Below are 15,378 nucleotides of genomic sequence, written 5' to 3' on the forward strand. Positions count from 1 at the left end.
GCAGATCAAATCTTCTCTTGCTGCATCTCCTTTGCTGGCTTGGGAGCGAGCAGGGCAGATGGCATGAAAATGATGATGTGCGCCAGGAAAGGTGGAAGCAGCATCCTTAAATGTCCTCCCAGATGTGTAAAGAAAATAAATCTTATTGACAGATGGGACTGAAGTGGATTTTATTTTGCTTTTAATGACCAAACCAAACCTTAGAGTCTGGAGTTGACATGAACTCAGCTGAATACAGTAGTCCATAGGCAAATGTGACACCATCTTGTCTGACAGCCAAAACATGGTTCATGCAACAGCCTGAGTTAAAGCACAGAAGAAAAGGAATACAGTAATATGTTTTAGGCAAAAAAAATATTATATTGCCAAAGATAAACTCAGGCAACGGCATTAAAACTGTAACCCCATCTAAAGATGTCGGGTGGAATCCAGGGGTGAGGCTTCCTAGAGACTACCAAATATCTAATAGGGATAAGACTGATCAGGAGTCATCAAATGAACTGGTGAACTTGCAACACAATGAACTGATCACATAGAGCTTTGATAAGAGACTTTATTACATGGTCACGTCACTGTAAGAATGAGGTAGGAAGACTGTAGTTTTTAAAGTATTTTGTCTCTTTATTTGCATATTTTTCCCCGTTGACATTCAAAATATCTAGTTCTTCCTCCCTGGTCTGCTTCTTTATGTTTTTCATTCCACCTTTCCTACATTTACGTACTATCAAGAACAAGTTAGAATTTAATTTGGTACATCATTGATAAATTGATAATCAGTGGTTTTATTCCAAAAATATTGGTGTTTTCCTAAAACTGGAAACATAATATTAATATTGGAAGTAATTAAACAGGAATGGTGTATTTCTCATTGTATGCATTTTAAGTGCTGATAGAGCCCTCAGTAGTTTGACCTTTGAACTTTGTTTAGCTCACCTGGTTACAGTCCGGCCCTGCGCTATCATCCCCCTCTCCCTGCGATGCTGTTCTTCTCTCTCTAGAGTCAGTCGGATCTCTCTTTCAATGGCACTCTCTGACTCCTCCAGGGCGCTGCGGTAAAAGAATTCATCCAAGCCTGATTCTTCTGAACTAGGCGACAAGGTGGAGGACAGAGGGAATTCCCTGGACAAAGAGAGATACATTTCTCGAGTAATTGACAGAAAAATATCCAATTCAAGTTAGGATTGGCTAGAACAATATCTAATAATGACTTACAGCTTTCAATGCAATTGAATGTTTGTAAAGCGTCTTTGTGTACCTAGAAAAGCGCTATATAAAACATATGTATTATTATTAATTCAGTTGTATTTATATAGCATCTATTACAACACAAGTTGTCTCTAGGATCTTTCCAGCGACCCAGAACAGGACCCCCAATCAATTATTACATTAACATTAGTTAGCAGTAAAAACTCCCCTCTAGGAGGGAAGAAACCTCGATTAGGACCTGGATCATAAGGGGGGACCGTCCTGCTGAAGACCAGCTGGACAGAGCAGGAAAAGAGAGAACACAGACAGAAGAGAGACACATATGTTTTCAATGGTACCAAGGACAAAATATGTTATTAGTCATTATCCGTTAACTGGAAAACTCAGAGTTCTATGTACATTTTTTTGCATGTTTGTCACGCTTAAATGTTTCAGATCATCAAACAAATTTAAATATTAGACAAAAATAACACAAGTACACACAAAATGCAGTTTTTAAATGAAGGTTTTTATTATTAACGGGAGATAAAATCCAAACCTACATGGCCCTGTGTGAAAAAGTGACCCCCCCTGTTAAAACATAAATTAACTGGTTATATCACATCTTTGGAAAGCTCAGTTCACTTTCTCTACCCACACCCAGGCCTGATTACTGCCTCATCTGTTCTCAATCAAGAAATCACTTAAATAGAACCTGCCTGACAAAGGGAAGTCGACCAAAAGATCCTCAAAAGCTAGACCTCATGCTGCGATCCAAAGACATTTGGGAACAAAGTAATCAAGTTCTATCAGTCTGGCAAAGGTTACAAAGCCATTTCTAAAGCTTTGGGACTCCAGCGAACCACAGTGAGAGCCTTTATCCACAAATGGAGAAAACATGGAAGAGTGGTGAACCTTCCCAGGAGGAACCGACCAAAATGACCCCAAGAGCAGCGACGACACATCCAAGAGTCAGTAAAGACCCAGAACAACATCCAGAGACCTGCAGGCCTCACCTGCTCCATTAAGGTCAGTGTTCATGACTCCACCATAAGAAAGAGACGGGGCAGAAATGTCCTGCATGGCAGAGTTCCAAGACCAAAACCACTGCTGAGCAAAAAGAACATAAAGACTCGTCTCAGTTTTGCCAGAAAACATCTGGATGATCCCCAAGACTTTTGGGGAAATACTCTGTGGACTGATGAGACAAAAGTTGAACTTTTTGGAAGGTTTATGTCCCATTACATCTGGTGTAAAAGTAACACGACATTTCAGAAAAGTAACATCATAGCAACAGTAAAACATGGTGGTGGTAGTGTGATGGTCTGGGCTGTTCTGCTGCTTCAGGACCTGGAAGACTTGCTGTGGTAAATGGAACCATGAATTCTGCTGTCTACCAAAACATCCTGAAGGAGAATCTGTTGGTGACTTCAAGCTGAAGCCACTTGGGTTCTGCAGCAGGACAATGAAAACACACCAGCAAGTCCAGCTCTGAATGGCTTAGGAAAAACTAAATGAAGACTTTGGAGAGGCCTAGTCAAAGTCCTGACCTGAATCCCATTGAGATGCTGAGGCATGACCTTAAAAAGGAGGTTCATGCTCCAAAACACTCCAATGTGGCTGAATTACAGCAACTCTGCAAAGATGAGTGTGCCACAATTCCTCCACAGCTGGAAAAGACTAATTGCCAGTTATCGTAAACACTTGATTGCAGTTGTTGCTGCTAAGGGCCCAACCAGTTATTAGGTTTAGGGGGAATCACTTTTTCACACACGGCCATGTAGGTTTGGATTTTTCCTTCCCCTTAATAAAAACCTTCATTTAAAAACTGCATTTTGTGTTTACTTGTGTTATCTTTGTCTAATATTTAAATTTGTTTGATGATCTGAAACATTTAAGTGTGACAAACATGCAAAAAAATGGAAGGGGGCAAACACTTTTTCACACAACTGTAAATCCTCCAGTACTAAACTTTGTTTAGGACTTAGTACGTACAGTCGAAACATGATGGCAAAGTACAGAAAAAACCTGCTCTATTTTAGTTATCATAACTCTGGTTTTACTAAGCCCATCAACACAATTTAAAAAATATAATATAGTTTGAAGTCTGCACTTTCAAGAAAGATTGGAACGGACACTCAGCGAAGCTGTGTTTTGCTGCTACAGTACATCGTCGTAGATCGGTTATGTGATTTGGATGGGTGGGCAGATCCGTTGACTCCTGTGAGTTAAGACATCTTCTTCCTTACACCACAAGATGGTGCTATGAGTGAACTATATGAATTTCTTAAGGGAGGCGCAGGATATCAGATCTACTTGTTGACCTTGTATAATGGTTTAAAAATCATTAAAATTCAACTGTCATAATCATAATAGACCTGTATGTGTATATATATGGATGGGTGTGTGTGTACATAAACGCAAATACAAACTATAAGTGTATGTATGGATGTGTATCTATGTAGGTGGGGGATACATATGTATAGATATACATATGTGTATGTATGTATGTGTTAAGTGTAAATTGTGATAAAGTACATAAAACCAAATAAGATATTACAAGATATGACAAATATAGAACAATTACGTATTGTCTAAAAGATATCCTTTTTTCCCTATAATATGTATATATTAACACTGCCATCTCACTCCCAAACCCCAATTATACCCACAAGCCTACATGCATCTCCAACACACTTCATGAACAAAGTATGGCAGAAATATGATACTTAATTTAATTTATGTTTTGAAAAAATAGTGATGATGTTCTTATTAGATCCTATGTTGCAGTGTATGAAATGTTTGCCCTTGTTGAGGGGATAGGATCCTGGAATCCCCCCTCCCAGGGATAACTTAGACTTAGACAGACTTAATTTGTCATTTGCATCGGAAATGAAATTTTGATGAAATGTCAATTTGGCACAGCAGTAAGTATGTCATATTTATAGTTTAGATAAAATAATAAAATAAAGAAGTAAGTATATGTACATAGTGCAGATACAAAAAATGGGATGTGATAACATGTAGTCCGTAGGTCATGTATTTTTCACAGCAGTATGCCAGATGTATGAGTGAGTGAGGTAGTCCTGTGTAGGTGGGGTGGGGGCATTGTTAGGGAAATTAGTTTAGACTAGTTTATATTAGATTCAAGCTTTATTTAGTCATTGTTATATAACAATGAAATTAAAAGTGCCATCAGTCAGTGCTAAAAAATAAATAGATAAATACTATAGTATATAAAACATTTACACACAACATAAAATAGAATAACGTATTAAAACCGAAAATAATTAAAAATAGCCTACACATGCACACTATCCTTCATATCAGAGTTTTTGTAGAGTTTTTGTCTGAATTTTCAGATTTCCTTTCTAGATTATTGATCAGTACAGATAAATTCATCATAGTGGGTGATTTTAAAATTCATATGGATGTTGAAAGCGATAATCTTAAATTAGCTTTCAATTCTCTTCTAGAATCAATGGGTATCTCACAAAAAGTGGACGGGCCGACGCACTGTTTTAATCATACCCTCGATCTCTTTCTCACCTACGGTGTTGAAACTGATGATCTGTTGGTGTCACCTGTAAACTCCCTTTTATCCGACCATTATTTAATAACGTTTGAATTGAATGTTGTTGATGTTGAAGTGCAGGGCAGGAGGTATTATTTTAGCAGATGTTTGTCTGATGAAGCTATTGCTAAATTTAAGGAGACCATTGCTCATCTTGCGACAGTGGAAAATAGTGAAGCCTCTACTGAAGCAATAGAGGCCAGTGACCTGGGTTCTACCTCTGATGTTGATGTTGATTTTCTTGTTAGTAACACTGCTGATCTGTTGCACTCAGCTTTAGATGAAGTTGCTCCTTTGAAAAGGAGGGTTTCTAGCCACAGGAGCTTAACTCCCTGGTACAATTCAGATATTCGCATGTTGAAACAAATGTGCGTAAAATGGAAAGGAAGTGGTACTCTTGTAAGTCTATAGACTCCTATCGTGAATGGAAAGATATTCTAATAGTATATAAAAAAGCCATTCGCAAAGCCAGAACAGCTTATTATTCAACGTTGATAGAGGATAACAAAAGTAACCCACGTTTTCTGTTCAGCACTGTAGCCAGGCTGACAAAGAGTCACAGCTCTGTTGAGCCGTGTATTCCTGCAGCTCTCAGTAGTGAGGACTTTATGAGCTTCTTCAACAGTAAAATCATGAGAATTAGAGAAGAAATCAACCAGCCGGTTGTAGGTGTTTCTTCAGCTTTAGCGACTTCCCTAGGCTCTGACTTGTCTCTAGACTGTTTTGATCCTATACACCTCCCTGAGCTGACCTCACTCGTTAATAGAGCTAAGTCAACCACATGTATGTTAGACCCCATCCCGACTCGACTATTCAAAAATGTTTTTTCTCTTATTGGTGCGACAATACTGGACCAAATCAACCTATCCCTAAGCTTAGGAGATGTACCACAGGCTTTCAAAGTGGCAGTAATTAAACCTTTACTTAAAAAACCTTCTCTTGACCCAGACACCTTAGCTAATTATAGACCAATTTCCAACCTTCCATTTGTGTCTAAAATTCTGGAAAAGGCAGTTTCAAGCCAGTTATGTGACTATTTGTATAGAAATGATCTGTTTGAAGTCTTTCAGTCAGGGTTCAGAATGCATCATAGCACAGAGACAGCACTGGTTCGAGTCACGAATGACCTCCTTATGGCCTCAGATAAGGGATTAGTTTCCATACTGGTTCTACTGGACCTCAGATAAGGGATTAGTGTCCATACTGGTTCTACTGGACCTCAGATAAGGGATTAGTGTCCATACTGGTTCTACTGGACCTCAGATAAGGGACTAGTGTCCATACTGGTTCTACTGGACCTCAGATAAGGGACTAGTGTCCATACTGGTTCTACTGGACCTCAGATAAGGGATTAGTGTCCATACTGGTTCTACTGGACCTCAGTGCTGCTTTTGACACTTTTGATCATGGCATTTTACTGCACAGGTTTGAGCATGTTGTTGGGATTAAAGGGACAGCTCTACATTGGTTTAAATCATATCTATCTGACAGGTTCCAGTTTGTTCATGTACATGAGGTTTCTTCAGAACAGTCAAGGGTCTGTTATAGTGTTCCGCAGGGTTCAGTGCTAGGGCCAATCTTGTTCAGTTTGTACATGCAGCCGTTGGGAAGTATAATCCAGAATCACGGCATACACTTTCATTGCTATGCTGATGATACGCAGCTCTATTGGCCCTTTTGCACTAGTACCACCTCAGCTCGGTTCTACCCGTTTTGCGCTTTTGCATTAGGGCTGAGACGGGTAGAGCCGCTTCAAGCCGATACATTTTTCTGTAACCATTCGAGCGAGGTTCCATGCGGGCTGAGCCGGGACTATTTCTGAGGTCACCACCCTCCTCGCCAGTGATTGGTCGGGGGGCGGGGCCGTCACCACCCTCCACGCCTCTGATTGGCCGGGGGGCGGGGCCGTCAAACGTTTGAATCAGGAAGCGGGAGTCAGCGCGAGGCGACTTATTATACAGCACAAACGTCTGTTTGGTGATCCAACTCTGAGGTGCAGATGTTCATAAACCTGGTGGCTGTCGAGAAAATTAAAAAAGGGATGTAGACGGGCTGTTTTTTTCTCAGCCGCTCCCGGCTCCAGCTGATTTCTCATCTGCGCCGACACAAACAAAGGTGCTGCACAATCGAGTACGTCACAGCAGCTTCACCCCAACCACCCCACTTCTCCCCTGGCTGTGCAAAAACACACGGGTGGAGCCGCGTCGAGCCGCGCCGAGCCGGGCTGAAGCGAGACTAGTGGAAAAGTGCCATATTTGTCTATGAAGCCGGATGAAACAGAACCGTTAGTTAAACTTCAGGCATGTCTTAGGGACATCAAGGACTGGATGTCCAGAAATTTCTTGCTTCTAAATTCAGATAAAATAGAGGTTATCATTCTTGGTCCAGAGCATCTTAGGAAGGAATTAGATGGTGTTGCAATGGCTTCCAGTGCAACTGTGAGAAACCTTGGTGTTGTTTTCAGGATTTGTCGTTTAAACCATATGTTAATCAGGTTTGTAAAATAGCGTTTTTCCATCTCCGTAATATTGCAAAAATTAGGAAAATCCTCTCGCAGAGGGATGCAGAAAAACTAGTTCATGCGTTTGTATCTTCTAGACTGGATTACTGTAATGTGTTATTAGCAGGATGTCCAAGTAATTTGCTGAATAGGCTCCAGCTGATCCAGAATGCAGCAGAACAAGTACTGACAGGAATCAGCAGGAGAGACCACGTCTCTCCAGTGTTAGCGTCGCTCCATTGGCTACCTGTAAAATTCAGAATCCAATTTAAAATTTTATTACTTGCATATAAAGCCCAAAACGGCTTAGCTCCGCATTATTTACAAGATTTGATAGTGCCTTATGTTCCTGGCAGAGCTCTCCGCTCCCAGAGTGCAGGTTTACTCGTAGTTCCTAGAGTATCTAAATGTGGATTTGGAGGGCGGGCGTTCTGCTATCAGGCACCATTACTTTGGAACCAACTTCCAATCTGGGTTAAGGAGGCTGACACCACCTCCACCTTTAAAACTAAACTTAAAACCTTTCTGTTTAGGGTTAGTAAACCTCTAGCTGGTGTTGGTAAATCTCTAGGTAGTGTAAACTCTAGTGTGTTACATTCAGTAGTCATAGTTGCAGCTATAGAACAAGACTATAATAGTTAGTCTCAAATATAGCTTTGCGGCTTATGCTGCAGGGGGGCACTGACATGATCCGCTGGGCGGTGCCTCTCACCCTTCTTCTCCTCTCCTTTTCCCTTTCCTCTCTTCTCCATTACCATTTTTATTTATTATAAATATCTCATAGCTATCATTTTTGTCCATCGTTCCTGTAGTTTCTTGTGCCGGCCCCCCTTTTTTCTCTTTTGTGCATGTTTGCAGGCCGGAGCCTCAGGAGCTGCGTTCTGGCCTGCGTCCCGGTCCCCCCCCCCGACAGGAGGGTCCCCCCTTATGATCCAGGTCCTGCTCAAGGTTTCTTCCTCCTAAAGGGGAGTTTTTCCTTGCCACTTTTTGGCTTAAGGCTTTTCTCCCACTATGGGATTTTTTACCTGCCATTGTTTATGTAATAATTGCTCGGGGGTTTATGTTTATGTTTATGTTTATGTTCTGGATCTCTGGAAAGCGTCTAGAGATAACATCTGTTGTATTAGACGCTATATAAATAAAATTGAATTGAATTTAATTGAAAATACAGTTTGTTTTTGAGTAGATTACGTTTTGTTACAGCTGTAGGATAAAAACTGTCTCTGAATCGGGTTGTCCTTGTTTTTATCAATCTGTACCGTCTACCTGAGGGCAACAGTGCAAACAAAGAGTGTCCAGGGTGAAAAGGGTCCTTTGTGATATGTTTCGTCTTTGTAATACAACGGTCATTGTGTAAGTCCTCCAGTGAGGGGAGAGGGCTTTGAGCCACCGAGCTACTGGTGTACCACACACAGATACAGCATGTCAGTATACTCTCTATGGAGCACTTGTAGAAAGACATCAGCGGTTTTTCCTTGATATTGTACTTCCTGGGGACCCTCAGGAAGTATAGTCTTTGCTGGGCCTTTTTTGTCAGCCCAAAGGTGTTCAGGTTCCACATGAAGCCCTGCTCAATATGGACCCCCAGGAAACGGAAATTAGCTAGGTCCATTTTTTTCTTCCTGTAGTCTATTATGAGCTCTTTTTTTCTTTGAGGTTTTGAGGAGCAGATTGTTCTCCCTGCACCACACTGACAGCCGCTCCACCTCCCCCTGTAGGCGGACTCGTCGCTTCCTGAGATGAGCCCCACCACTGTGGTATCATCATCAAACACAATGGTGTTACTGTGATGGGCAGAGGTGCAGTCATATGTGTACAGAGAATAGAGCAGGGAGCTCAACACACAGTCCTATGGAGACCCAGTACTGAGGCTGAGGGCAGTAGATGTTTGTTTCTCCACTAGGGCTGGGGATTGATTCAAATGTGACAAGAATCGATTTGATTCCGATTCTTAAGAGGCAGAATCGATTATCACGATTTGATTCGATACGATTAAAGGAGAAGAGCTATAGTAAATATAGATCATATGAACTTCATTCATACCTCCTTGAACCGCCACCTTACTGTGGTGGAGGGGTTTGTGTGCCCGAGTGATCCTAGGAGCTATGTTGTCGGGGGCACTTTCGCCCCTGGTAGGGACTCCCATGGCAAACAGGTCCTGGGTGACGGGCCAGACTAAGAGCGGTTCACAAGCCTTTCATGATGACAAATAAATCAAGGACCGTTACGTCGCCCGGATCGGCGTCACCGGGGCCCCGCCCTGGAGCCAGGCCTGGGGTTGGGGCTCGTAGGCGAGCGCCTGGTGGCCGGGTCTTTGCCCGTGGGACCCGGCCGGGCTCAGCCCGAAACGGCGACGCGGGTCCGCCTTCCAGTAGGCCCACCACCCGCAGGAAGGACCATGGCAGGCCGGTGCATTGTGGGCTGGGTAGCAGTCGTGGCGGGGTGCCTCGACGACCCAATCCCTGGACATTAACCCTCACAGTGGGGAAATGGAATGTCACCTTGCTGGGGGGGAAGGAGCCGGAGCTTGTGCGTGAGGTTGAGAGATACCGGCTAGAGATAGTCGGGCTCACCTCCACACATAGCTTGGGCTCTGGAACCCAGCTCCTTGAAGGGGGCTGGACCCTCCACTACTCTGGAGTTGCCCAGGGTGAGAGGCGGCGGGCTGGTGTGGGCTTGATTATAGCCCCCCAGCTCAGCCGCCATGTGTTGGAGTTCACCCCGGTGAACGAGAGGGTCGCTTCCCTGCGCCTTCGGGTCGGGGAGAGGTCTCTCACTGTTGTTTGTGCCTACGGGCCGAACAGCAGTGGGGAGTACCCGGCCTTCTTGGAGTCCCTGGGAGGAGTACTTGATGGTGCTCCAACTGGGGACTCCATTGTTCTACTGGGGGACTTCAACGCTCACGTGGGCAATGACAGTGATACCTGGAGAGGCGTGATTGGGAGGAACGGCCTCCCCGATCTGAACCCGAGCGGTGTTTTGTTGTTGGACTTCTGTGCGAGTCACAGTTTGTCCATCACGAACACCATGTTCAGGCATAAGGGTGTCCATCAGTGCATGTGGCACCCGGACACCCTAGGCCGGAGGTCAATGATCGACTTTGTTGTCGTTTCATCTGGCCTTCGGCCGCATGTCTTGGACACTCGGGTGAAGAGAGGGGCTGAGCTGTCAACTGATCACCACCTGGTGGTGAGTTGGATGCGCTGGCGGAGGAGGAGGTTGGACAGACCGGGCAGACCCAAATGGATTGTGAGGGTCTGTTGGGAACGTCTGGCTGAGCCCTCTGTCAGGGACATCTTCAACTACCACCTCCGGGAGAGCTTCTCTCGGATCCCGGGGGAGGCGGGGGACATCGAGTCCGAGTGGACCATGTTCTCTGCCTCCATTGTCAACGCGGCGGCTCGAAGCTGTGGACGCAAGGTCTCCGGTGCCTGTCGTGGCGGCAATCCTAGAACCCGGTGGTGGACACCGGAAGTACAGGATGCCGTCAGACTGAAGAAGGAGTCCTACCGGGCTATGTTGGCCGGTGGGACTCCTGACGCAGTAGATAGGTACCGGCAGGCCAAGCGGGCCGCGGCTCGGGCAGTCTTGGAGGCAAAAACTCGGGTCTGGGAGGAGTTCAGGGAGGCCATGGAGGAGGACTTTCGGTCGGCCTCGAGGAAATTCTGGAGGACTGTTCGGCGCCTCAGAAGGGGGAAGCAGTACTCTGCCGGCACCATTTATGGTGCTGGTGGGGAGCTGTTGACCTCGACTGGGGACATTGTCGGACGGTGGAAGGAATACTTTGAGGATCTCCTTAACCCGACTGACATGCCTTCCACTGAGGAAGCAGAGGGTTGGGGCTCGGAGGCGTGCTCATCCATCACCCAAGCCGAGGTCACCGAGGTGGTTCGTAAGCTCCTCGGTGGCCGGGCACCGGGGGTGGATGAGATTCGCCCTGAGTACCTCAAGTCTCTGGATGTCGTAGGGTTGTCTTGGCTGACACATTGCATGGAGGAAGGGGACAGTACCTCCGGGGTGGCAAACCGGGGTGGTGGTCCCTCTGTTTAAAAAGGGGGACCGGAGAGTGTGTTCCAACTACAGGGGGATCACACTTCTCAGCCTCCCGGGGAAAGTCTACGCCAGGGTACTGGAGAGGAGATTACGGCCGATAGTCGAACCTCGGATTCAGGAGGAACAATGCAGTTTTCGTCCCGGTCGTGGAACACTGGACCAGCTCTATACCCTCCGCAGGGTGCTCGAGGGTTCATGGGAATTTGCCCAACCAGTCTACATGTGTTTTGTGGATCTGGAGAAGGCATTTGACCGTGTCCCTCGTGCCATTCTGTGGGGGGTGCTGAGTGAGTATGGAGTCCGGGGCCCTCTACTAAGGGCTGTCCGGTCTCTGTATGATCGAAGCAGGAGTCTGGTTCGCATTGCCGGCAGTAAGTCAGACTTGTTCCCGGTGCATGTTGGACTCCGGCAGGGCTGCCCTTTGTCACCGGTCCTGTTCATAATTTTTATGGACAGGATTTCTAGGCGCAGCCAGGGGCCGGAGGGGATCTGGTTTGGGAACCTCAGGATTTCATCTCTGCTTTTTGCAGATGATGTTGTCCTGTTGGCTTCATCAGACCGGGACCTCCAGCATGTGCTGGGGCGGTTTGCGGCCGAGTGCGACGCGGCAGGGATGAGAATCAGCACCTCCAAGACCGAGGCCATGGTTCTCGACCGGAAAAGGGTGGCATGCCTTCTCCGGGTGGGTGGAGAAGTCCTGCCTCAGGTGGAGGAGTTCAAGTATCTCGGGATCTTGTTCACGAGTGAGGGAACAATGGAGCGTGAGATTGACAGGCGGATCGGTGCAGCGTCCGCAGTAATGCGGTCGATGTACTGGACCGTCGTGGTAAAGAGGGAGCTGAGTCGAAAGGCGAAGCTCTCGATTTACCGGTCAATCTACGCCCCTACCCTCACCTATGGTCATGAACTTTGGGTAGTGACCGAAAGGACAAGATCGCGGATACAAGCGGCCGAGATGAGTTTCCTCCGCAGGGTGGCTGGACGCTCCCTTAGAGATAGGGTGAGGAGTTCGGTCACCCGGGAGGAGCTCGGAGTCGAGCCGCTACTCCTCCACATTGAGAGGAGTCGGCTGAGGTGGCTTGGGCATCTGTACCGGATGCCTCCTGGACGCCTCCCTAGGGAGGTGTTCCAGGCATGTCCCACCGGGAGGAGACCCCGGGGAAGACCCAGGACACGCTGGAGAGACTATGTCTCTCGGCTGGCCTGGGAACGCCTCGGACTCCCCCCGGAAGAGCTGGAGGAAGTGTCTGGGGTGAGGGAAGTCTGGGCATCCCTGCTGAGGCTGCTGCCCCCGCGACCCGGTAACGGATAAAGCGGGAGAAGATGATGATGATGATGATGATGAACTTCATTCACTAAGATTTTTTTGCTTGTAATGAGAAGATAAATCTTGTCCCACTGGCAGATTTTTCTACTTATTTCAAGTGAAAATTTACTTGAAACAGGTGAGAATTGTCAAATAAGTTATTTTTCTGGTGATGACTCTAAGGGCCGATTTACTAAGATCCTAAATAAAGAGTACTAAATTGCGTGTGCACTGAAAAAGTTTGCACGTGCTGTTGTTGTGTGTTTTGCGGGTGATCAACTAAGATTGCGTGCGCAATTGATAACAGGTGCAAACCGCAGTATTTAAATGAGGTGTTGCGTGTCTTACGGTTTGCGAGCGCAAAATGAAATTTGACGAGTTGGAGTTAGAGATATTAGTGGAAAAGGCAAATTGTTGTGCCGTATTCAGCACCCCTGCCGTGAAAAGCACCCCCTCGTATATTCAATGATAAGTAGACCAAGAAAAAAAACAACACACTGACACTTCAATATATTTATATATACACACTCACACAAACACATACTTAGGAGTTTATATTATATATATTTACAAATATTATGGAAGACAACACAGTAAGCAGGCTATTAATTAATGACATCAATAACCATTTACCTGATTTTTGTTATCTGTGACTGTGATTGTGGGAAAGTATGACTATTGTGGAATCCATGAGCGCATTTAAACATGAATCATTAACACAAAACTGGACGCTAAACAGAACGTGACACAGAATGAGAATATAATTTTTGTCAGACGAGGGGGTGCTTTTCACGGCAGGGGTGCTGAATACGGCACAACACCGGGGTATGACAACTGCAGAACAATAAGAAACACTTTTTTCTCCATGAAAACACGTGATTTATTTATTATCACAAATAAAAAAATGAATGTGCCTCCTGTGGCAACCTTTTGCTGAATAATACTCGATTTAACATTCAAATAAAATATTTCTCCTTTTGCATGTGGAGAATCCTCACCACAAGATGAGCCATCCCCACCCCAGTCCTCAAATCAGGCACCAACAAGCATCCCTGCGTAATGCTGGGCAGATTAGCACCTTCCTTTCGAACGTATTAAATACAGACGCAATCACAATCCCCGCAAAAACTTTCAGGCTTGGTAAATCTCATTGCGGGTGGTAAATGGACATATTTGCATTTTCCCCTCCCAGTATTTAGCGATTTCTGGCGGGTACGCCCCATATTGATTACTAAATGAATAGCGTGTGCTATTTTGCTCATTTGAGAGGCGCAGTCCTCTTTGCACGCTGTTAGTAGATCAGCTTGCACATTGGTTTGCGGGTGATGTCAAGTTTGCACACGTTTTTACGCACGCAAACCTTTAGTAAATCAGGCCCTAAATGTTGAAATAGCAGTAAAACCAAATTCATTGGTGAAATGACAAAAGGGATGGCAGTTTTACAGGGGGGATGATTTGGACCGTTTTTATTTCAGGGGGGGATGCCATCCCCCCTCATCCCCCTCAACTCCAGTACTGTTTATAACTGTTTCGGTTTTAAAGAGAAAGCCAGGCCAACCATTTCCCCCAAACTGAACTAAAAGTAAATGTCAGGTTTGCATTATGCATCTTCAGTTTCATACAAGTAAAAATATTTTGCCACAAACTGAATAGTTTCTCTCATGTATGATTTGACTTTTTTTCTTTTCCAGAAATTTAACAACTAAAATTAAATAAATAAATAAATAAATAAAAGTAAATAAATACATACAATTTTACATCATAAAAAGATTGATTCATGCTCACCTTATAAGTGTAAGAAGAGATTTATTTTTGTTAAGAAGGTTATTTTGGTAATTCAGGGTTCATTATTTTATAAATGTATTCTTTATATTCTGATGTAAATCAGGGACTATAATGACACTAGTCAGTTTATCTGTAGTGATTAGTCTGTTTTAGATTGGGCGGAGTGATACGCCACAGTACGGCACTAGGTGCTGTTGATGTTCTAAAATCCTACACTGTTGAGGGACATAAAAGTACACTGGAACTCAGCAGAAGTTGTCCCCGTGTTTATCCTACTCACAACCCGAAAAAGGTTTAATTTAATAAGGTAAGGCTTAACTCTACACCAGCCTTACATCAGTAAAAGTTCAGAGCTCAGTTTCTTCTGAGCGGAGAACTAGCTGCCATCACAGCCACCCTGAAAAAACCTGGTGCCGACCCATCTAACCTCAACCATTACAGGCCCATTTCCAACCTCCCCTTCATCTCCAAAACTCTTGAACGGGTCGTTGCCGCACAATTACAGTCCCACCTCAGTCCCTGCACCAATCACAGCACTGAAACAGCCCTGGTTAAAATCACTGACAACCTTCTCCGCGCAGCTGACTCCAGACTACTCACCATCCTCATCCTCCTGGACCTCAGCGCAGCTTTCGACACCATTTCTCACCCAATACTCCTGGACCACCTGGCTGGTATTGCGATCACTGGTGTTGCACTCTCCTGGTTCTCATCATACCTCACTGACCGTCAACAGTTCGTACAATTAAAGAACCACAAATCTGGGTGCACAGGTGTCACACTGGGTGTCCCCCAGGGATCAGTATTGGGTCCACTTCTCTTCACCATCTACCTCCTACCCCTGGTCTTAATCCTCCCTCACCAAGTCACAACCCTCTACTGCTCCACCCATCATCATCGACGGCTTCCCGGTACCCTTCTCCCCTCAACTCAAGAGCCTTGGCATCATCCTGGACAGCTTGGCCTGGGACGATA

General features: G+C 45.2%; 1 protein-coding gene across 1 annotated transcript in view; it reads right to left on the reverse strand.

The window, feature by feature from the left end:
- LOC133452277 (uncharacterized) overlaps window positions 1-15,378 on the reverse strand; it is a 73,803-nt gene that overhangs the window by 26,411 nt on the left and 32,014 nt on the right. The window contains exon 5 of the mRNA XM_061731497.1: window positions 934-1,119. Coding sequence (XP_061587481.1) covers window positions 934-1,119 — 186 coding nt within the window. The remainder of the gene's footprint in view (window positions 1-933; window positions 1,120-15,378) is intronic.

The sequence above is a fragment of the Cololabis saira genome, chromosome 10, assembly GCF_033807715.1.
Source record: "Cololabis saira isolate AMF1-May2022 chromosome 10, fColSai1.1, whole genome shotgun sequence".
In the NCBI taxonomy this organism is placed as follows: Eukaryota; Metazoa; Chordata; class Actinopteri; order Beloniformes; family Belonidae; genus Cololabis; species Cololabis saira.